This window comes from Saimiri boliviensis (assembly GCF_048565385.1).
Source record: "Saimiri boliviensis isolate mSaiBol1 chromosome 1 unlocalized genomic scaffold, mSaiBol1.pri SUPER_1_unloc_1, whole genome shotgun sequence".
Lineage (NCBI taxonomy): Eukaryota > Metazoa > Chordata > Mammalia > Primates > Cebidae > Saimiri > Saimiri boliviensis.
Window position 1 is genome coordinate 1 of NW_027412484.1, and position 22,750 is coordinate 22,750.

General features: G+C 41.8%; 1 protein-coding gene and 1 long non-coding RNA gene across 2 annotated transcripts in view; one reads left to right on the forward strand and one right to left on the reverse strand.

Annotated features, from left to right (window-relative positions):
* Positions 1-68: 68 nt before the first annotated feature.
* Positions 69-22,750, reverse strand: part of LOC120363173 (heat shock factor protein 5-like) — a 31,080-nt gene continuing 8,398 nt past the window's right edge. The window contains exons 2-3 of the mRNA XM_074392470.1: positions 9,125-9,205; positions 69-1,334 (exon numbers count right to left, since the gene is read on the reverse strand). Coding sequence (XP_074248571.1) covers positions 1,265-1,334; positions 9,125-9,205 — 151 coding nt within the window. The 3' untranslated portion in view covers positions 69-1,264. The remainder of the gene's footprint in view (positions 1,335-9,124; positions 9,206-22,750) is intronic.
* LOC141583103 (uncharacterized) lies at positions 13,807-22,630 on the forward strand. The gene is made up of 3 exons (XR_012515855.1): positions 13,807-13,868; positions 17,857-18,023; positions 22,570-22,630. It is a non-coding gene; the product is annotated as an uncharacterized LOC141583103 (long non-coding RNA).

Genomic DNA, 22,750 nt, shown 5'->3' on the forward strand with positions numbered 1-22,750 from the left:
CCTCAGGCACGCCTCTGGCTGACACTCATACCAGTTCTCATTCCTCCCCTCAACCCACCCGAGGTATCCATGGCCTCGGGCTCCTCGGTCCTGGCCCTAGCCAGCTTTCCCAGGCCCATGCACCAGGCAGGAGGACTGGCCCTGCCTCGTGCCTGCCCCCACCCTTCATGCTTTTTCCCTGCTGCGTCTGGTGGTTTCTTTCTTCCTCCCTAACCCAATGCCCAGTTGTGGCCCCTTTCTCAGCCCCAGGCTGGATGAAAGCTAAGTTTTCCAAATAGAAAACGCATGCTACAGATTTCATTGCTGTAGAGGAAGTGTCTTATAGCTCTTCTGTTTACTTTGGTTGGTCTCTTAATTTATTTAAACGTTAGAATAATTAAGCTTCCTGATGAATGTGACTTTGTAGCTGAAAGATATCGTTCTCTCAGAATATTAAAAAAAATGGTGAAAGAATGAACAAAGATAGTATATGAATGAATTCTGCCTTTATACACAAAGCATGAAAGGACTTTTGAAAGTCCTTGTTTGGTGGCGTAAAGTAAGCCTCTGAGTGCTTTCACACACCAGGTAGAAGATGGGTAGTGTTTGATGACAGCCCAAAATAGACTCTTCATTTCATTTTTGAGGATTGATAACACATTTACAGCTATGTCTCATTTGACCCTGTCTCCACAAAAAAATGGTTAAAAAATAGCCAGGTATGGTGGCTTACACCCACAGTCCCAGCTGCAAGAGAATCTCTGGAGCCCGGGAGTTTGAGCCTTCAGTGAGTTATGCTGGCTCCATCTCACCATTGCACCACTCCAGCCTGGGCAACTGAGTAAGACTTTGTCTGTTTAAAAAAATTCTTTTTGCCCAAGACAGCTCTTTGTTTTAAGACATTTGAAATATTGAGCTGGTGTCTGACCACAGTAATTGACCACAGCATCTCTTCCTGCTTGAGACTTTCCCTGAAATGTGCTGGTAATTGCAGTCTAGAGGAAGGTGGTTATATTTGATAAGTAGAGGGAGGAGGGCATATATGTGATTCATCTGAAAGTTGCATCCGTTTATTTAGGTGCAAGTTTGAAAAAGAAGTTCCAGTCCCAGCCCGGTTTTACTCCACATGCATGGAGAGATTCTGTGATTTTTGTATTCTCCAGTAGAATTGGGAGATTGGTGCCTTTATTTTCTTGACATTTATTACTAAAAGCTTTTCTCAAGACTGTAAAAGTGATTAAAATGGCTATGTCGCTTTAAAAAGAATCTTTTGTACTCACCTCACTTATGACAGTGTTTCCTCTTCTTCCTCTAAAGGTCTTGCTTCTGACCGTCCAAGGGCAAGCACACTCTTCCTGAGAAAGTATCAAATGAGTGGTAAGACAATATTATTTCTGCTTTCAAAGAAAACCTAAACATTTTCTGTCTTGTATATAACAGAGAGTATTTAGAGAAACTCAGATATTAGTTAAAAATGTTCAACTTTTCATAGATTTACTTGTCTTATTTTCACATGTGATATAATTTCCTTTAGTTGTCACTGTTTTTGGAAACATACAGACTTTGTGTTTACACATTTGGTGACATTTTCACCAACACAATTAATTGGCCACATGATTTAGTGTAGTAGTCACGGATTTATGCCTTTTTCTTCATACGTCTTTGACATTTTTCCCTTGCTCTAAAGAGTATGTTTTAATAATGACTGATAGGATTTAGGCCACAGCTTGGATTTCACTGCAGCAAATCAAAAGAATCCATTGTTCTAGATTGGATCTGTGATTCTGGCCTCCTTTTTCACAGTGCTCTAACCACAGTCACATCCAAGCGGAAGCTACAACTTTTTCATTGCAATGTAATAGAAACGTAACATGCCCTGTGCTGTTTTCCATATTAGCCTTAGTGTGTGAAACTAGTGTAAAGTTTCCATATCCTGCCTGTTTTAGGATGAGAATTAGAACTGTAGGAGTTTTCTGTACTGTTGCTTATGTTTCATAATGTTCTGTTATCTTACTCTATTTTCAAAAAGCCATACCCCGTGTTTTTCAGTTAATTTTAACGACAAGAATACAAGAACTGTGGGTTCTAGAATAACATCAGAACTAATGCAGCACAAGAAAAAGGGGTCGTTCACCTACATTTTCATAGTTTGCGAGGACTTTGTCTGACTTGAGCTAGTAATTTCTGGTTAGGATTCTTAAATTTCTCAGTTTCTTCCAAGAGCCATGGGCTTCTCACACATAGAATGTACGGAAGTAGAAGAAAACCAATCCCCTGCCCCTGTCACTTCAGTGGTTAGAAATGTGTGTCAATGAGACCAATTCAACTTCAAAGGAGGAGGTATTGTAGGGAAGAAAGTGTGGCCCAAGTCCCTCTTTGGAGCTTTTATTCTTTGGACATTGGTAGAACAAAATGATTGTGTGTGCTGAGGATACCCTGTTCAGTTAGGTTGGCATACTCATTTTGACATTTAAGTTTAAGGTAGGCTACCTTTCAGTTGAGTAAAGACCCATTTATTTTATCAGTAGTGTATGACTAGATGACCGAGAAGTCATTTGGGATGCTGCCAGATATTCTAGCGCATCTCACGATTGACTCCTGGCCAGAAACTGGTTCTTAGAGCTGTCAGCTATTAGATCCTGATAATGAAAGTAAGCTATGTGTAAATAGAAAAGAAAACACTGCTGCATAGTGGTTCAGAAATACAATAGGTAAACGTTTTTATTAGCGAAATTTCTCATCTGTCCCAGATATTGGCATTTTTATGAAGGAATACTTGAGACGCGATAATTTATAAAGGAAAGAGGCTTTATGGGCTCACGGTTCTACAGGCTGTACAGGAGGTGTGGTGCTAGCATGTGCTTCTGGCAAGGGCCTCAAGAATCTAATGATCTTGGTGGAAGGTGAAGTCATCATTCACATGGTGAGAGAAGGAGCAAGAGAGAGTGGGAGGTGCTGCAGGCTTTTAAATCAGCAGATCAGGCCAGGTGCAGTGACTCACACTTGCAATCCCAGCACTTTGGGATGCTAAGATGGGCAGATCACTTGAGCCTGGAGTTTGAGACCACCTTGGGCCAACAGAGTGAGACCCTGTGTCTATGAAACATTTAAAAATTAGCCAGATGTGGTGGTGCATGCCTGCACCCCCAGCTACTCTGGAGGGGAAAGTGGGAGGATCACTTGAGCCCAGGAGGTCAAGGCTGTGGTCAACCATAATCACGCCACTGTACTCCAGCCTGAGCATCAGAGTGAGACCCCGTCTCAGAACAACAACAGTAACAACAACAAAACCCCGAAAAGATCCTCCATGAACTCAAAGCAGGACCTCACTAATCACCAAGGGGATGGAACTAATGCATTCATGAGGGATCTGCCCCCGTGATCCAAAGACTTCCCCACCTCAAACCCTGGGGATTACATTTCAGCGTGCGATGTTGAAATGTAATCACAGACATTCCCTAATTTGTTTTGCCTTTCCTTATCTACACAAGGATTCTTTCATTTGAACATAATAGAATATGTGTTAGGTCAAGAAGTAAAACTGTGTTTTCAAATTTTACACTCAGAGATTCATCATGCCAGATTATTTAAATGTTAAATTTTGTTTAAATTAAAATTTTTTAATTGATTTTTTATATAGCAATAATCAGATTTATCTTGTTTTATATAGTGATGATCGGATAATTAGCAACTACTTTTATTCTATGGTATTTTATTATACCAAAATTGATTAGTTATATTTTTACCTTTAGTTCAAGAAAAGAGGAGAAGCTTTCGCATATATTCTGTAAGTAAACTTTCGAAAAGTTAAGAAATTAATTGTTTAAATTAAAAGTCGATCTGTCATGATTCCTTAGAAATGTAACAGGGACCCAGTGCTGTTAGCATGATCCTTTATTGGTGAATTTTCTAACTCTTTTCTATTTTCCTAAGTGTCAGATTTATGCAGGAAAGTCTTTAACTTACTGTGCCCATTTTTAAGGCTGTCTGATTTTTAAGTTAAATTTAAATTGGTTGTGATATTGCCTGGGCAGTGCAAGCATGGCTGCTGGTTTTCTGGAAGCAGGGTTGGGAAGCAAGGTGGAGTTTCACTTTGTGTGTGCCATTTGCTCCCATTTCCCAGGATTCAGCCCTGGTGGGTCTGAGCTCAGAAACCTTCAGGTGTAATATATCCAGGGAATACACATCCACATTCCTTCTAAGATGAGAGGATAGGTGGACCTGCGGTTCTAACCACAGACTTACTATTGACCTTGCCGGCTCTGTTGTGTTTCACCCTACCTTCCCAGGTACCATGTGCTATGATTTTGGAGACTGTGTTGGGTTCTTCAAAATACACGGGATTGCTTGTTTCTGTTCAAGTCACTCCCTGTGGGCACCAGGGTTGTGCTTTTATGTCAGTTACCACTCCTCTATCTGCTTGCCACCTTGCAACATTGACTCAGAATCATCTGCTGTCAATCCTGTCTCCTGGTTCTGTGTATAATGTTTATTTTATGACTAACTCTCATGAGATTTCAAAAGGAAGAGAAAATAAATTTGTGGTCAATCCATCATATTTAACCCACATTTAGAACCTATATGTAAGTGTAAATCTAAGTTTAATGGAACATAATTATGACCTTAATTCAGACAATTTTCTAGTTATACCTATTATAAGCATATTACACTTTTCCACTCAGGCCTTGTGTAGTAACTCTATTCAAACTCCATACCTGCCATGTGGTCCCATTGTTGTGCAGCATAGATGGAGCCAATTTTGTTAGCACACAAAGTATTGGAAATTTTCAAGTGAGCTAAAAGTCATTAGTTATTTTAAAAACATCTAAAACATGTCTTATAAAAAGTGGGGAGAAAACCGTGATCTCCAGGGCCGGGTGTGGTGGCTCATGTCTGTAATCCCAGCACTTTGGGAGGCTGAGGCAGGTGGATCTCTCGAGGCCAGGAGTTCAAGACCACACTGGCCAACATTGTGAAACCTCATCTCTACTAAAAAATACAAAAACTAGCCAGGCGTGTTAGCACATGCCTGTAGTCCCAGCTACACAGGAGGCTGAGCCAGGAGACTTGCTTGAACTTGGAGGTGGAGGTCACAGTGAGTGATAGGAAATTTTAAATCAAAAAAACGGGGACAGATTTCACCTGAGGCTGTACCAACTAGTCTGTGTTTTGGTGCAGTATTCCTGTTATTTTTATTCTCATATATGGAATTTTCCTCAGAATTGACTTTTCTTATTTTAAAGTATTACGCTGCACTACCTCAACAGTAGTGACGTTAAGGGATACCTTCTTTCCCTTTGAATGAAACTATCGGAATCAGTCCATTTTTATTTTTTATGCCGTATTTGTTTTTGAGACAACAAAAGTATACACATATACACACATAACACTGTTAATGTAATCTATCACAGAATAGCTTAAGAAACATAAGAGTTCAGCTGGAGTTAAAACATTTCTATCTTAAAGGGTAATTTGGTCCTTCAAATAGTAATGTTGTTCAAAAACATCTTGGATTTTGGTTAAGAAAGAAGTGAATTTGCAGTGCAAAGCATCTGAAGCAGCAAAATGCTGTTGGACTCTATGGATACTTCGGATTATTGGCTACTGGCAATGTTTAAATGCAGCATAGGTTTATAAACAACCATGAGATCTTCTCTGTACCCTGCGTTTTTTTTCATACTGGCTGATTAGTAGTAGATCCTGCCCTGTTATGTATTTAATGAGTTTACGAGAGACCCTAATGGAAGAGTGTGATAACGTGATGCAAACAAGCATATTAAGAGGAGGAAGGAAAACTCATCTGAGTTAGTTTTTTTTTTTTTCCAGTTAAAATAATCAGTATTTTGTGGTTTTAAATAAAGCTGTTGTTCTTTTCAACTATTTGGTGATTGGCATTTGGCTACTGGGATTATTTTTAGGCAAGAGCACTTTCTCTCTCTTTCTCTCTTTCTCTCTCTCTCTCTCTCTCTCTCTCTCTCTCTCTGTCTCTTTCTCTCTCTCACACACTTTCCTGTTTTTTAATTTGAGATGGAGTCCTGATCTGTCACCCAGGATGGAGTGCAATGGCACAGTCTCAGCTCACTCCAACCTCCGCCTTCAGGATTCAAGCAATTCTCTGCCTTAGCCTCCTCAACAGCTGGGATTACAGCCACCCAACACCACACCTGCCTAATTTTTGTATTTTTAGTAGAGATGGGGTTTCCCCATCTTGTCCAGGCTGGTCTTGAACTTCTGACCGTGTATTCCACTCACCTCAGCCTCCCAAAGTCCTGGGATTACAGGAGTAAACCACCTCACTTGCCCAGCAGGAACATTTACTTAACATAATTGAGGCAGTTTCCGTATTGACTATCGCACTCTCAACAAATGAATAGATATTTTGAAAGTATTTTAGAGATAGTTGATTTTCCACAGGGCTCAAAAGGTTCACTGTCATATCTCTGATAGCACTGTGGATGAATTTTCACTCATTTGTATCTGTAGGAAGATTTACTTTCCAAATTTTCACTGACTTGAATATTGTTCAAGCTCTTATTGAACTCCTTAATTTCTCCGACATTCTGTGCTCAGCAGCTGCATGTAGGAGAGAAGGGGTTCTCCCTCTCCTGGAGAGGCTCACTTTCTCATGAGGGGGATGCCCTGCAGGCAATTGTATCATGCAACACACAGTGAATTAGACTGATGAGTACGCAAACCCAGAATTGTTTTGTGGTGTGGCTGCAGGCAAAGGGATCCCAGAAGGTGGATGAGGTCAAGCTTGCTGGGACAAGGGGGAAAGGAATAAATATTCCAGATAGAGCAGCACGAGTGAGGCAGGAATGTGCCATAATGTGCATCAAATAACTTAAAGAATGAAATCAATTAACTTCTGAAATGAATGCAGAGTATTCTCAGAAGTTCTCATTTGAGTAGTGTCATAGCAGTCTTATGTAAACATGAAGTGAAAGTTACATTCCAAAAGTTGTTTTCATCATCTGATTTGTGGATGTGAGAGAGTCTTAAAGCAGTACTTTTTCCATCCTCCCACAAGGAAACAGGCCCAGGGAGACCTATGGCCCCTCACTTGTTTGGTGACTGAGCAGCTCTGGCATGCACACTCTCTGACTCTAACACACTGGTTCCATCGCACTCTCTCTTGAATGCACACACTTAGGATTAGTAAGGGAGTAAATGTAGTATTAGGTCTTCATTTACTGCAATCAAGTGCTCTTGTGTCAATATTATTTAATGTATGATATTCTGTTGCAGTTAATGAATAACAGAAATAGAAAATCTCAGTGCTTTTTCCTGCATCAGAAAAAGAACATGAAATTCCATTATAAATGTTTCCCATTATTTATAAAGGGAATTTATAATAGTGGCTTGCCAGGTTTGATGATCAGTGTCATATCAAGGGCAGCATTTTATAACCCATTTTTCAAACATCATCTGTGACAATTAAGAGCCTCCAATGAGTTTCCCATACAGCTGCACATGATACCACACTCGGACAGGTCACGGGGTATGAAAAATACCTTAATGCTTTATTGTTTGACATTTTGACAAAGGCAAAAAACCCAAACTTGGGTAAGTCTATCCTTCTGTGATGTCTTTCTCTATCTTCCTTCTTCTTCAGATACCTCCATGGCATCTTGATAGAAAATACAGCTCGTGTTCCACCATATTCCTGGATAACAGCACAGTCAGCAAGCCTGATCTCAGCCAAATATTAGGATGGTGAGTACAACGAGGTTGCCAAGGGCTGAGTGACAGACCCCCGTATGCTAAAAGCATGCAGGCCATCCGCTGTTAGTTCAGCCATTTGGTTGCCCTTTTCAGCAGGCAGTTGAAGAAGCTGATGTCAATGATATATGGATTTTTCAGGACCTAAGGATGAATTTTTTTAATCTTAGACACTGTGTGGTAAAAGGGAAAGCCAGTTAGCAAATAAACCATCCCAGAATAAGCATGGCTATTTATCTGATGCATTTCTGTTATGACAGTATTGAACCTAATGGGCAGGAGAGGTGCTTTTTATTGGATGTTTCTAGGAAAAATTAGTAGTTCTTTATGGGCCATAGGCCTAGCACGATGGGCACTACTTTGGGAACTACTCTTGGAAGAAGGAACAGCTTGTCCTCCAGTGGCACCATAGTGTATCTGCATTTAAATTTTCCCATCATGCACCAGCACATCATAGGCCACAATCAGAGATGCCCTTTCACAACACCCTTGAAAGATGGGTTCAAGTTGGTTTAAAAAGCCAGCTCCAATGGAGATGTCCAAAAAATATTATTAACATGTCCTTCCATTATGAGTGTTGATTTTCAGAAAACAGTTTGACAAGTGGTACCTCAGAATGTTAATGTCCTTATCCCTAACTTGACTTTCCAGTCTATAAACACTACTAAGTTACAAGCTTAAATTTGTCTCTAATGTACTAGTTTTAAGCTAATTTGTTAGTAACTTCTACTTTAATCAAAAATGGCCATTAATATTCCTAATAATGTGACTTTCCTCTCTCATGTATAACAATAATTGAGATCCAATTCTGTTTCAGCAAGAACTGGACTCCATCTGTGTCTAAAGCCCTGAGTTTTGATCTGTATGGTGGCACCACTTAATGTTTGTATTCAGTCCTAAGTAAAATGCCACCCTTTTTTGGCTAGAGTCCCTGGCTTCTTCTGATTTCAAAAGATTCCAATGACTCAGTATGCAATTCAAAAGTAGTTTTTAAGCTTACCCTTGTTCAAACAAGTAAAAGTCCTGCTTTTTCTTCCAGTGTAGTCTAAATTTTACACTTTTTTTTTAAAGTTGAAATATATATTTTTTCTTTTTTAGAGAAGGGGTTTTGCCGTGTTGGCCAGGCTGGATTCAAACTCCTGGGCTCAAGCAATGCACCCAAGTCAGCCTCCCAAAATGCTGAGATTATAGGCATAAGCTACCGTGCCTGGACTAGAAGTCTATTTTTGAGGCATAGTAAGTTTTAATTTACTCTCCAGTTTTAGAAGGGATTATTTGGTATATTTGCTTTTGATGAAAGAAAGGTTTACTGAGCAAATTAATATAGAAAATTGGCTTTTAGGAAAGATTTTGAAAAATGTATTTCATGGTTAGTAGAGCATTGTTCTCAACGGAAGAAGTGAGCCGTATTAGAATCACTTACAGTGTTTCTTCAAAACATATGTCTGTAAACACGTGCATCTTCCCAGCTCCACCTTCCCTCCGGCTCTGGACACTCACAAGCCTTTTAGGAAAATAAGGAAGTATGTGAGACATCATTATATGGATAAAAGTATCCCAGGTGATTCTGATCTTCACCCTAATTCAGTCATTCCCAACCTTTGCTGCACATTGGAGTCACCTGGGGAACTTTACCGACAACCCTGATGCCTAAAGCATGCCCAACACCAATTAAATCAGAATGTCTCCAGCTGACATTGAGGTCCTGTTTAAAGCTCCCCAGGTGATCCAGTGTGCAGCAAATGTGGAGGCTGCTGCCTCCTTTGTGTGAAAAAGTGATGGTTTTAACATAAAAATTACATGTTTTCCCTGTCATTTGCTCTTCTTTCTACCCATAAAGCCTTTCATCTGTGCGAGTCATTTCTATCTATGTGTGCATATGCTTCAATTTATACCATACCGTAGTGTTTTCTGAAAACCTGCAGTTCACAGGAGCACTGTTCAGGGACCTTGGGTGAATCCGTTTTAAGCGTTGGTTCTCTTAACTGTAAAATGGGCCGTGCATGGAGTGTCACGTGAGGTTCGGTGGTTCTTCTCAGCATGTAACTACAAATTCTGTGATCTTACAATTTGGAGATGACACTGTTGGAAGCACTATAGAAATATCTCTCTTAGATGCTAATAATGTTCTAAGACCTACTTTTTACAACTCCAATTTGCCTTCTGAAATTATTCTCAGCCTCATTTTAAATGTTGAGGGTGAATGGAAGGACAGACCTTATCAAAGAAAAGCCTCTGTTTCCTGACACACAACATCTGTGGATGTCTTTGTAACACAGTAACATACATCTGAAGAGTTGTATTTGTTCATCCATATTTTCTTTAAACTAACGTGGAAGTACCTGTCATTAATATTGTGTGATGTGGTGTTACGCTGTGTGTTTAGTACTGCTTATTTTAGGAGAGCTACAAGTGTCATCGATTTTTGGATGCGTTATAATGTTTACTAATAAATTTTCTGCTAATCATGCATAGGCGATTTTAAATTACTTTATTTGGTATAAAGCACATTCATTCTGTGCTTTTAGGGAAATAATGACAAATGGGTGAGTAGGTGATGGTGAACTAAATCAGCTGAAATGCAGGGCCTAGCAACTTAAAAAGCAAAACACTACTGTCTGACCTAAATGTAAGCATATGAACACATAGATATAAGTAACTTGCACAGAATGAAAGGTTCTATGGGCAGAAGGGCTAATCTCAGGGAGAATATGTCATTATTTATACATAAGAACCATCTGCAGACACAAGTCTTCTATCAGCCTTTTGCCTAGCATTTTGGTTCTCCTGTTTTTGCTGTAAAGCCAGAGGACTAAAACAAAAGAAAAGTGCTCACAGGATATTGTTTTGAATACAGGATTTCAGGGCCACTGAGAGGGTTCCCTCCCCCACCTTTAGAAATATATCTTCAAACCTAACAAATTATGTAATCAGTTCTTACAACCTTTTTTTTCCTCCACAGTGTGACCATGGCAATATGTTACAACATAAAGCACAGGTGAGCTCTTTGAAACCTGTCTTGTTATTGCAGCTCATCACTTTGTGTCATACGAAACATGCTGTCAGGTCATAACTCAAGACATTATAAGCTGTAGAGTGCTTATTTTACAGTGCTACAGTAAATCACTTGTGGGTTTTTTGGTTCGTAAGACTCTTTTAAATTATTAAGGGTTCCAAAGTGTATTTGTTTATGTCTTTGTTTGCAATTTATTTGTAAAGAAGCAGTAAAAAGATGCCCTAGCCTCATGCAAATATATAGTAGGAAAGAGGCGTATTTTTAAAGCTATCAGGTTACTGTGGGTATTCTTTAACCCCATCAAAACTCCAGAAGTGCTAACTAATTAAAATAGTCATAGGAGGATTGTACATATCAATGAATTCGTTCACTAATAGTCACTGATCTTTCTTGTACAATAAATGGATCTGTCCCCTCACTGGCTTTTACAATATTATGCACTGAATACTTGTTTTCTTTATAGTGTCAAAAACTCACTTTCATTAGTATGACCACCATTATAAAAATGTCTTCAAATAGGGAGATGCCATCAAGTTCACAGTAGTAGGTATGAGTTTTCAAAGTCCAGATTTTTAGCTTGAAAGTTTTAGCTTTATTATAGACAAATATTTGTTATTTTCCTTGAAATGACAGACTCACTTGACTTAATTGTATGGATAACAGTCAGTTATACTTTCAGATACAAATGGTGTTCTGTGAAAAATTGGCTTGTTCAGCTCACAATTTAATCACAAGTGCTTTTCTTTAACTTGACCATACTTCAGTATGCAGAAGCGCTTTATGTGAACTTTCTACTTAGGATACTAAAAAGAGAGGCCAAGATTTAGTAACACCATTAATTTTTACTGTTTCATCAAGGACATTCTTCAGTGAAACATGCTCTTTAATAAAAACTGCAAGGGGCAGTGAAGAGTGGAACGAATACTGGTATAATTTGGTACCACTGCCCTTATTCATACTGAGAAAGCATCAGTTTTACTCACGTTTGCTTTTAAACAGTCATTACAAGTGTTGAACAGGGAGAAAGCAATCAATGTCTTTTAACTTTTAAAAAGTAATAAATTGGCCGGGCACGGTGGCTCAAGCCTGTAACCCCAGCACTTTCGGAGGCTGAGTCAGGTGGATCACGAGGTCGAGAGATCGAGACCATCCTGGTCAACATGGTGAAACCCCGTCTCTACTCAAAATACCAAAAAAAAAAAAAAAAAAAAAAAAAATTAGCCGGGCACGGTGGCGTGGGCCTCTAATCCAAGCTACTCAGGAAACTGAGGCAGGAGAATTGCCTGAACCCAGGAGGTGGAGGTTGCGGTGAGCTGAGATCGTGCCATTGCACTCCAGCCTGCGTAACAAGAGTGAAACTCAGTCTCAAAAAAAAAAAAAAAAAAAGTAATAAATAATTTCTGTGTTTTATTTTCAATAAGCTTCTCAGGTTGAATTAGTATTCTTGTAAGAACAGTTTGGGCCATACATGGTGGTTGACACCTATAATCCCAGCTATTTAGGAGACCAAGGTGGGAGAATTATTTTGAATCAGGTGTTTGAGACCAGCCTGGGCAATGTGGCAAGACCCCATCTATCAAAAAAAAGAAAAAAACAAAAAAGAAATGATCAGCTGGGCATGGTGGTATGGACATTTTGTCCCAGCTACTTGGGAGGCTGAGGCAGGAGGATTGCTTGAGCCCACGGAGTCAAGCCTGCAGTGAGTGAGGTTTGTACCACTGTGCTCCATCCTGGGGAAAAGAGCAAAACCCTGTAATAACAACAAAAACAACAACGAGTTTTGACATCATGGGTCTCCTACAGAATCTCAGGGGTCCACAGACCACATTAGGAGAACCACTGCTTTCCTAAATGATCACATAATGTGTTAGTTTGTGAAGTCCATTAAAGACTGCCTTCTTTTAAAACGAAAAGGCAATTAAGTCTGTAACTCAAACTACTTCAGCAAACATAAAGTATAGAAAGAAAGATTTGGGAAATCTTAATGGATTCTAAAAAGTTCTAAAATCCTTATTGCCAACAACTACTGCTTCCTAAAATGTTCCTGTGTTCCACTCCACCATGAGGTTAGAGGAGTAAAAATAGACATAGCTTCTTACCATTGCCTGTTAGCGGGAGTGAGTATTTAAAGGCAAGTCTGGCTCATCAATGTAGAAAAGACTTCCCAGTTCAGAACGTGATGTGTTGATGAATAACAGGTCAAGAAACCCTCTGAAGGCCAGGATCCAGGAGAAAAACTGGCAACAACTGTTTTGGTGAACAAATTTTACCAAAGCAAACAAGAAGTATCTCCCTCCACCCTCCATGCCCTACTCCCAGCAGATACTTTACTAAGATATTAACCATTCCTGAATTAATCTCTTAAATGCACATTCTTCTTTTATAGATATGCAAATAGATCTCTGGCTGTTTTTGATGAGCCAATACATCCACTTTCAGTAAGTGTCACTTTCTCTGAGGTTCTGTTTATGTCTTATGAAGTTGTGTTGATTTCATGATGAAGTCAAAATCATCCACCATTAAGTCTTCACTAAGTTGTGTCTAATCATCTTATGTAAGGAGTGTTGTAAATTGGTCACACTGGAGTAAGAGCTGACGTACAGCTTTGTTTAATTTGTGCACTAAGGGGAATAAACATACCATCCAAATAACAAAATGTGTCATTTTAAAAGATAAGTTTTTATAGCAGCAAACAATAAGAATATTTGTAAGTAGTCCTAACAAATATGAACGAACTCTGTGAATGGAATTAGAAAACAATTTAAAGTTAAATTTGTTTAAATGCTATCAAAACTTAAAAGCTTCCTGCTTCAGGCATATGATAGCCACAGGGCCACCTTAGCACCTATGCTTACACAAAACCAAAAATATTTTAAGATCCTGCCGTTTATATTTTTAGAACTAAAAGACATATTATCCCAGCAAGATTATTCTAAGGGACATGTGGGCACCAATTTTAACATCCCCATCGTAAGAGTACTTAAGAAGTTTTCTTGAATGAATATGTATATTGACTTTCTTCTTCTTTCAGCAAGAAAATATTCCAGGGAAATCCTCTGAGGATGATCCCACACGCAACTGCATTTTCAGTTATTTCTGTGATCTTTCTAAAGTCACAAAACTAACAGCTCCAGGTGCAATCGTAGCATTGGTAAGCTATTTCTTATTTATAAAGCATCTTTAATAACTGGTCTCCTACACAGCGTATGGCCGTGTTTCTAAATAAAAGTTCCTAAAGTTATCATCAGATCTTTTAGGAGAAACCTATGCAAACAAAGTAAATACACATATTAGACTTTAATCATCGTCATGTTTTAAAATGATGCCATTGCTTTTCTTATCACAGAATAATTGCTACTGAAAGCAGCAGGAGAGACTTCTGGTTTCTCCCTCAACAGATTCCAATGTAGGTCTAAGCTGAGTTCCAGGCTGTATTTCCCCACAGTTCTGACCTGGAGCTGCTGCTCTGAATGCTTTGTTGTTCCTGTTGACCTCTTGTGCCTGTTCGGGAAATTGCCCAGGAATGTGGAACTACTAAGACTTGGACGTGGGCTTTGCTAGTTAGCCTGCCAAGCCATAGCTGTGTCCTTACCTCTACATGGTTCTCCCAGAATTCCTGTGGTGAGACTCATTCAGAATATAAAGTCCTGTTCAGATGGCTGGGATGGTTTGACCCTCCCCACACTAACCATGTGGTAGAGGAATGTCAACTACATGGCCTGGAGAGAAAGGATACTTAGAGCAGTACCCTCTCCTTCAGCATCCAGCTAGAGCTTAGGGGTGAAGGCCTCCGCTGGGCACCTGCATAGAAACCTCTCCATGAGCACTGGATCAGATGCAGGCCATTTCATGGAGCTGCAGCCATTGGGAATGCCCAGCACATGCTGGGGGGAAGCAGGAGTGGTACTTCCAGATGGAGAGAGAGAGAGCTGAGGCAGGAGGGAAAGCTGGATTGGAAGAAGGGGGACTTCACTGTATACAGGCTAAATTTGGAGTGCCTGTGAGATAGCAGAGTGACGTGTGCAGTCATTATTTGAATCAACGGAACTGGAACATGAATCTGAGCAGTGCAGTCATCATTTGGATGTATGGGACTGGAGCATGAATCTGAGCTGGCGGTAAGGAATGAAGAGTAAGAGTAGCTGCTCAAGGCGAGGCACAATGGCTTACACCTGTCATCCCAGCTCTTTGGGAGACCAAGTCAGGCCATCACCTGAGGTCAGGAGTTCGAGGTCAGCCTGGCCAACACTGTGAAACCCTGTCTCTTCTAAAAAATACAAAAAATTACCTGAGCATGGTGGTGGACACCTGTAATCCCAGCTACTTGGGAGGCTGAGGCAGGAGAATCTTTGGAACCTGGGAGGCAGAGCTTGCAGTGAGCCAAGATTGCACCACTGCCCTCCACCCTGCACAACAACAGCAACACTCTGGGGAAAAAAAGAGAAAAAGAGTAGTTGCTCAAATGCAAAGAAACTGTTTAGAATGAAAGTGGACAAGCCGGACATGGTGGGACACACCTATAGTCACAGCTACTCAGGAAAAGGGAAAAAAGAGAAGATGGACAAAAGATAGCTCTGTAAAGACCACCAGCATGTGAGGGGCACGCCTCCAGTAAAGTGCCAGAGTGCGAGGAGGAAGAGCAGGAAAATGTGATAAGAACAAAGGGTTCGCGATAGGAAAGGCTGGGGTCACAGTGCTACAGGCTGCCAAGAAGGTCCCCATTCCATAAACACCCCTGGGATGCCAACCCTGTGTCACTCTTCCAAATGCTGGGGTAGAGCAGAGGACAGGTCGAGCACAGTCCTTGTCTTTACGAGGCATTTGTTTTAATGAGGAAAGCAGTTCTTTTTTTAGGTAATGGCAAATAACAAAATGATAAAGCACGATTCAGAGAGAGTGATGGGAGGGGCTCGCTGTTTCCGATAGAATGATCAGGAAGAGCCTCTCTAGAGAGGTCACATCTAAGCAGTGACCTGACTATAAAGCGAGGATGCTAAGGAATGCTGGCATTATAGGCAGTGGGCTGAGTGCCAAGACTGAGACAGGAACACATTTCACGTGTGTTCAAGGAACAGACAGCAGGGAGCCCGCCTGTGAGAGAAATGAAAGAAACAACGGAAAAGATGCAGCCGCAGAGGCGGAGCCGTCGCTCACAGAGCCCTTTGGCTTGCAGACCAGGGGACGAAGTAGAGGTTTTATTCGTTTGAAGCAGCGACTAATGGTAGATCTTGAGCAGGGGAGTGCAGTGTTCTTAATTTAGAGGTTATCCCAAGTTCTGTTGGGAGAGTAGTCCATAGTTGGGAGAGGGGTCGGGACAGTGAAGAGGACTAAGTAGCAACTAGGCTGTTACAGGTGAGCCGTGACACGTGGCGGCCCAGAACCTGAAGCAGGCAGCCTGCCAGTGAAGGTAGCCATGGAGGGATTACACACGGATTGGAGGAGGTTAACTCACATGTAACTATTAGTCTCCAGGAGCTGGGCCAATGGCAATTTCCTGGACAAGATTAGGGCCAGGTTGCGGAGTGGAGCCTTGGGGTGAAGGGCTCTGGTTTGTGGGTGTGAAAGCTCCGGGGACCTCAGCAAGAAGAGTCTCAGGTGAGTGATGGGGGTGGGGGTTGGTTAAGGTGAGATGGGAGGCAAGGAGCTGGCACCAGGGCATGACACTGTGAGCAAATGAGAGGATGTCGTGGGGGAGCTGGGGAGAGCAGGATGGGAACAGGCAACACATTTGTATTGGGGAAAATCTCTGGCAGAGAGAGAGAAAGTCTTCAAGAAGAGGTGATTTGGGGAACAGTGTTCTGCAAAAGTGGATAGGATCCATCATGCTGATAGAAGAGTCGATGTTAAGAGAAACTTTCTCACTGACCCAGGAGGGCAAGTGGTATCGATGAGTGTCAGCGGATCACTGGTTTACCAGTAAAGGTGACAGGAAGTTGAGGGCTTGCCAGTGCTGCTTCAGTGCTCTCTCATGAGTCCTGTGGAGTTGAACACTAGGAGGGAGGGTTATTCCTTGAAAAACCGACAGTGCAGGGTTTTGGAGAAAGAGAGCAGGATCTCTCATAAGAACATGTCATGTTCAAGGGCCATGTGATTTGGAAAACACAGTTGATTTTGGAGAACATTGCCAGATCTGAGCCACCAATCTGATAATGTTCATACAATAAATGAACTCTCTTAAAATAAACTGTTTCTCTTTCACCTTGATTCAAAGACCTCACGTAGCATAGAGTCATACTCTTCTACAGAGCACCCTCTGAGGTAGCAACATCTCACAGCTTATCTCTGTAACCTTCCCTCAGCTGGTCCTTCTTCTAGTTCTTTATAGGATAGAGACTGCACAGATAGACAATCATTTCTGAGATTATCTCACAAACTGCTTGGCGGGTTTAGAGCCACCCCAAGGATAGAGAGGCCGGCAGCTCTCTCTGCCTTCAAACCGCCAGAATTGACTGAATGCAGATACTGGAGGACAAGAAATAAGTTTTTGTGAAGTGATTGTGGAGACATGGAAAGTAGGGGCTGTGAGCGGGACCCTCCATTCATTCACAAGCATTCCTCATCAAGGCGCTGAATACAGGGACTGTTTCTCAGCAACAGAGACCTGCCCTTGTCATGCTCTCTGCCTGGCCACACTGGGAGGCACTCTTGACCTGCAGTTCCTAAGCCTGTGTCCCAAAAGCGGGTGAGTTGTTGTGAAAAGGAGAAGACAGCAGTATTCTCAGTATGATTTGCGTGCTACACGTTCTAGCATGGCACACCTGTAAAATTCCTATCTACCTGCCAGCCAGGTGTGACGCTGCACGCGGATGGCACTGTAGTGTTTCCTGAACAACCTTAATCTGCACCAGGCCTGTGTTTGTGCTGCCTTTCATGAGTGTGAAGGTGCTGAAGGTGCCTTTCTTCATGCTCACATCCCTGTGAATGAAATTGGCATGAAAATTTCTGTGGGCAGAGTATGCTGCAGAAGTATCTGACTATGACTGTGACTTGCCCTCTTGCTTTGTGTGAGCAAACTCCCTGCACAACATGACAATAAAAGGCACTTAACGTTCTGGCAAAAACCAGAAGTCTTTCATTCTTAAATGATATCACCACACTGAAACAGAACTGAAATCAAAGACAAGTGCTCTGTTTGGCAGGTGTACATTGAACGCCTTTTAACGAATGCTAACATCGATCTTTGTCCTACTAATTGGAAACAAATTGTCCTCGGAGCCACGCTTCTGGCCTCCAAGTTTTGGGGAAATCGTCGTCACTGGAGTGCAGATGACAGCCAGAATCCCAAGGATGTTGCAGTTGAGACAATGTGAGTTTCTAAGGTTTTGGCAAACTTTGCCATCATTTTCCATGCCTCATTTGCTCTCCAAGTTATCAGTGTAAGAAATATCTTTATAGGTTTCCTTGTGCAGATAAAGGAAGTAGGCATAAGACCACAGACTTCAATCAATCCAGCTTTAGTATAACAGTTTATATTTTCCAGCATTAATGGGTAAGTCTTGATGTGATATTGTTGTAATAACTGGCTGATAAACTGAAAAGTGTTTTTCTGATTGTTTTTTGGCAAACCTCTTACAAGTGTGCTGTCAGAAAGACACAGTGCAGTAAATATCTTTATAGCTTTTTAGAAGCCACCTGCCAGTTTCAGTCCCCTTTGAAGGGGCAAACATCAGGCCTTTGAAATACCTGGCCACTTTTCATGTCTTAAGGCCTCTGGACTATGCAGCAGTTACGCTTTAACCTAAGTCACCCATTGTATATTTGCTTTTGCTTATCTTTATCTCCCCCTTTAATCTGAAGATCTGCTTTTATAGGAACCTTGAGATATGATGTTAAATAGCTACAGATTTCTCTGCCCTGGCTCCTCCCCATTAACCTTGCATGTGTTTGGAAATTGGTCTGATGAGTTAGAAGCTTGCACGTTCACCTCCCGCAGTTTGAGAAGCATTTCTGGGGAATCACACCATGTCCACCACACTCACAGGCTCCCTGGGTACTCAGACATTCACAGAAGCAGGCTAGGGGCCAGTAGTTGTTTACGAGAGTTCGGGAGCTGCGCAGGGTCATGGAGTTCCTCCCAGATGCACCAACATGGCACTGCAACACAGCTTCCCCAGGGTTCCCTTCCCATTTGGCCTTATGACTGCTGTGAAGTGAAGGGCCCTGAAGCAGGCAGGCAGGGTGAGCAGGGGGGCATTTCCAGCAGAGCTGCCCTGGGTGCCCGCTGGACAGTGAGGACAGCTGTGTCGGCCGCATCTGGTGCAAGACAAGGGAGCAGCTCTTGTTTACGTTGACCATCAGAAAAGACAATGCCAGGCAGTGGCACAAGTTAGTTTTGTGATCCATCTTTGCCCGTGACTCCAGATAGGAGGACTGCTATTCAGAATCACCTCAGTGTATGGCTGCAATTGAAGATACAGTTTATATTGTAGATACACTGCAGTGTGTATATATCTACATTCAATCACTTGTGCACAGGAGTTCAGACCTGCTGGGTAGCAGAGTGAAGCCTGTCCATACAAAAATTTTTTTTAAAAAATTACCCAAGTGTGTTGGCAGGTTCTGTAGTAGTCCCAGCTACTTGGGAGTCTGACGTGGAAGAATTGCCTGAGCCTGGTAACTTTAGGCTGTAGTGAGCTGTGATCACGTGACTGCACTTCAGTCCTGGGTGAGGGAACCAGACTCTCTCTAAGAAACAAACAAACAAACAAACATTTTTGCCACCACTTTGCTAATAGTATAAACCAAGTGATAATTGTGATATTTGGGGTAGCCATTTTACCAAAGAGTATGACAGCAAATGAATTTGAAACAAATGGAAGTACTTTGAAAGTTGCAAATGCTAAAGGGAGTTTAATCATAGTCATCCACTGCAAACTGTTCCCTAAAAGGAAGCACGATTTGTGACTGCCTGATTTCTCCTTCTCTGCTGCCTGGCCAGAGGTAATTTATCAGTACAGGATAATTGCAATAGAAAAAGTGTTAAACTCATGCAGAGATAGCTGTACAGGAGACCAGAGTTTGACTATTACTGAAATTAGTCTCTCTGAAAACTCTGGGATGGTTTTTTAAAAGAGTAATTTGGTGGGTAGGGGGTCAGAAAGTGGGGAGTGCTGACAGATCAGGTCAGCGATGAAATCATAGGGCAACGTTGAAGCTGTCCTCCTGCATTGAGTTGGCTGCTGGGTTGGGGCCAGAAAACCATATGAGCCACTTTGATTTGTGAGGGTGGTGTCACCTGATCCCAGTACAACGTCTGCAAAATATCTCAAGCACTGATTTTAGGTTTTACAATAGTGATGTTATTCCCAGGATCAATACGGGCAGGTTCAAATTCTTGCAGCCTTCAGCCTCATGACTCCTAAGCCACAATTTCTAATCTTGTGGCTAATTTATTCATTGTGGAAAGGTCATCTATCTAGTTCCCAGGTGGGAAAGGGGTTTGTTTTGGGAAAGGGTTGTTACCATCTTTGGTTTCAAAGTTAAACTACAAACTACATTCCTTCCAAAGTTAGTTTGGCCTCTGTGTAGGAAAGAACAAGGACAGCTTGGAGGTTAGAAGTGAGATGAAGTCACATCAATCCTCTTTCACTGTCATCATTTTCTCCGTTACAGTTTTTGCAAAGGTGGTTTCAAATTTGTTCAAATCATGAACACTTAGTTCTGCCATTTTGGCAGCTGAATTGTTCTCAAAACCTGCAGCTAAGCTGCCTGGGGCTCTGATTTCCAGTCACAAGATCAGAGAGCATGCAGGGATAAGTGCAGGTTTCCACAGAAGTGAGCTCCAGAAGCAGTGGAGGCAGAGGCCAGCCTCAAGAAGACAGGTTCCAAACAGAGCTGTTTGTGTGTGAACGGAGAAACACCGGGAGCTATGGTCTGAACAGGCTGCTTCTGTTTGTGATCTTGGGAAGCTGAAAAGCATTACGTCCAAGCATTTAATAGACATGTGTCTCACCCTACTGCTCTTGACTATTTGCAATGATCCCATTTTGAGTGTCAGCTTAACAGATAAATAACTGCTGTCCCTCAGATTTTTCTTAAAACGTTCCAACATCGATGTGTCTTCCCGGAATATATATCCTTTCTAGAGAGTTAAACTGAGTAGCCACTATGCAGAAATGCTGTGTTGTAAAGGGTATGCTGTTCAGTCAACTAGCTGTTTAAAAAACCAGAAATCGGCCGGGTGCGGTGGCTCAAGCCTGTAATCCCAGCACTTTCGGAGGCCGAGGCGGGTGGATCACGAGGTCAAGAGATCGAGACCATCCTGGTCAACAAGGTGAAACCCCGTCTCTACTAAAAATACAAAAAATTAGCTGGCCATGGTGGCGCGTGCGTGTCTGTGATCCCAGCTACTCAGGAGGCTGAGGCAGGAGAATTGCCTGAACCTGGGAGGCGGAAGTTGCGGTGAGCTGATTGCGCCATTGCACTCCAGCCTGGGTAACAAGAGAGAAACTCCACATAAAAAGAAAAAAAATAAATAAAAAATAAAAAAAACAGAAATCTTAGAAGATGAATCGGCTGTTGACACAATTCTTTTCTTCAGCGATTAAACCCCTATAAATAGCTACACTAATTCTGGGAAGTGCCATTAATTTCTGTAGTAAGTCACGACCTGATTACCTGTCTATTCAAATATTGTTTCATTTACATTTCTATAGACCTATGGATACGTGAACAGGATATTAATTTTAGAAGGAGGTTCAGTTGGATTTTACGTTCAGCAAATGAGATCCCCACATCTTGACTTAGAGTCTAACTGCCCTCCACTTTCAAGCATTTGCTTACTTGGCCAATGGGTAAAAGGTTAAAACGTTCAAACCAAGAAACCAAATGTATTGTTCAGATATTGATCATTTTTAAGCAATTAACTCATTACAGGGCTTACTCTGAAAGCACCCAGAATGACTCTAACTGTGTACCTATTAATTTAGCTTTGGTGAGGGCAGCTGGATGACCGTGAGGCAGAGGACGGCTCCCAGGGCTTTCCTCTCCCATTGCCTCCAACTCCCCCACATTCTGTTCTGTCCAGGGGTGACAGATGCCGAGTTCTTCAGGGTTGCATTCCCAACTCAAGAGCAACACTGCATGTGTTAAGGCCAGGGCCCTACTATAAATCACATTATAATATGAGTTTAGCCAAAATGACTCTCCTTGACTTTTCTGCCTTTCAAATTGTAAATGTTATTCTTCCCCAGTCTCTTCCTAATATTAAGGTGAGCAGAAACTTGCATTATGCCTCCTTGACACAGCCGAGTGTGCTGGAGCAGAGGGAAGGGGATTCTTTTTGCCATAAAATGTATCTTGCTTATGTATTTATTTGGGATGAATTCTCTTTGTAGCCTTACGGTTTTTCCTCCTCCGAGGTAATAGGGTGGCTCTCCATGGGTCCCCTTGTTGCCATGGTGATGCGCCCCATCTTCCTGTTGGTGCTTCTCTACTTCAGCAAGTCCCTTCCTGTTATTGTCCTGGGAAATATGCCTGGAGCTCCTTCAGAGCTAAGAAATGGTACCCATCATTCCTGTCATCTCATCACCATTGCGGGGTTTGTGAGTGAGCTTGGAGTCTGAGTTGCGCAGCTGCCCTAAGGGAACTGTGAAGAATAAGCCCCGAGGCAGCAGCAGGAGTGCAGAAGAGGCTTCCACCTCTCCCTCATCCCAAACTTGGGCTGCTGGGATGCAGAGGAGACCCCAAGCAGCTGTGCCTTGTTTGGACATTAGTGTAAGGACCCAACCACTCAGCCTTTATTTGTTTCAAAACAGAACTTTGAGCATCCTAGTAGCTCAGAATATTTTTAAAGATAACCCACTTGACTAAAATTGCCCTGTGTTCGCTTTATTGTGTTTCTCCTCCCCCAGGAGTAAGATGGAGAAGAGTTTTTTGGAGCTACTTGAGTTTAATATTCATGTGTCTGCCAGTGTTTATACGAAATATTACTTTGACCTGCGTGCCTTGGCATACGACCATGACCTGTGTTTTCTATTTAGTTTTCTTCGCAAAGATAAAGCAGAGAGATTGAAGGTAAGGCTGTGAAGTCAC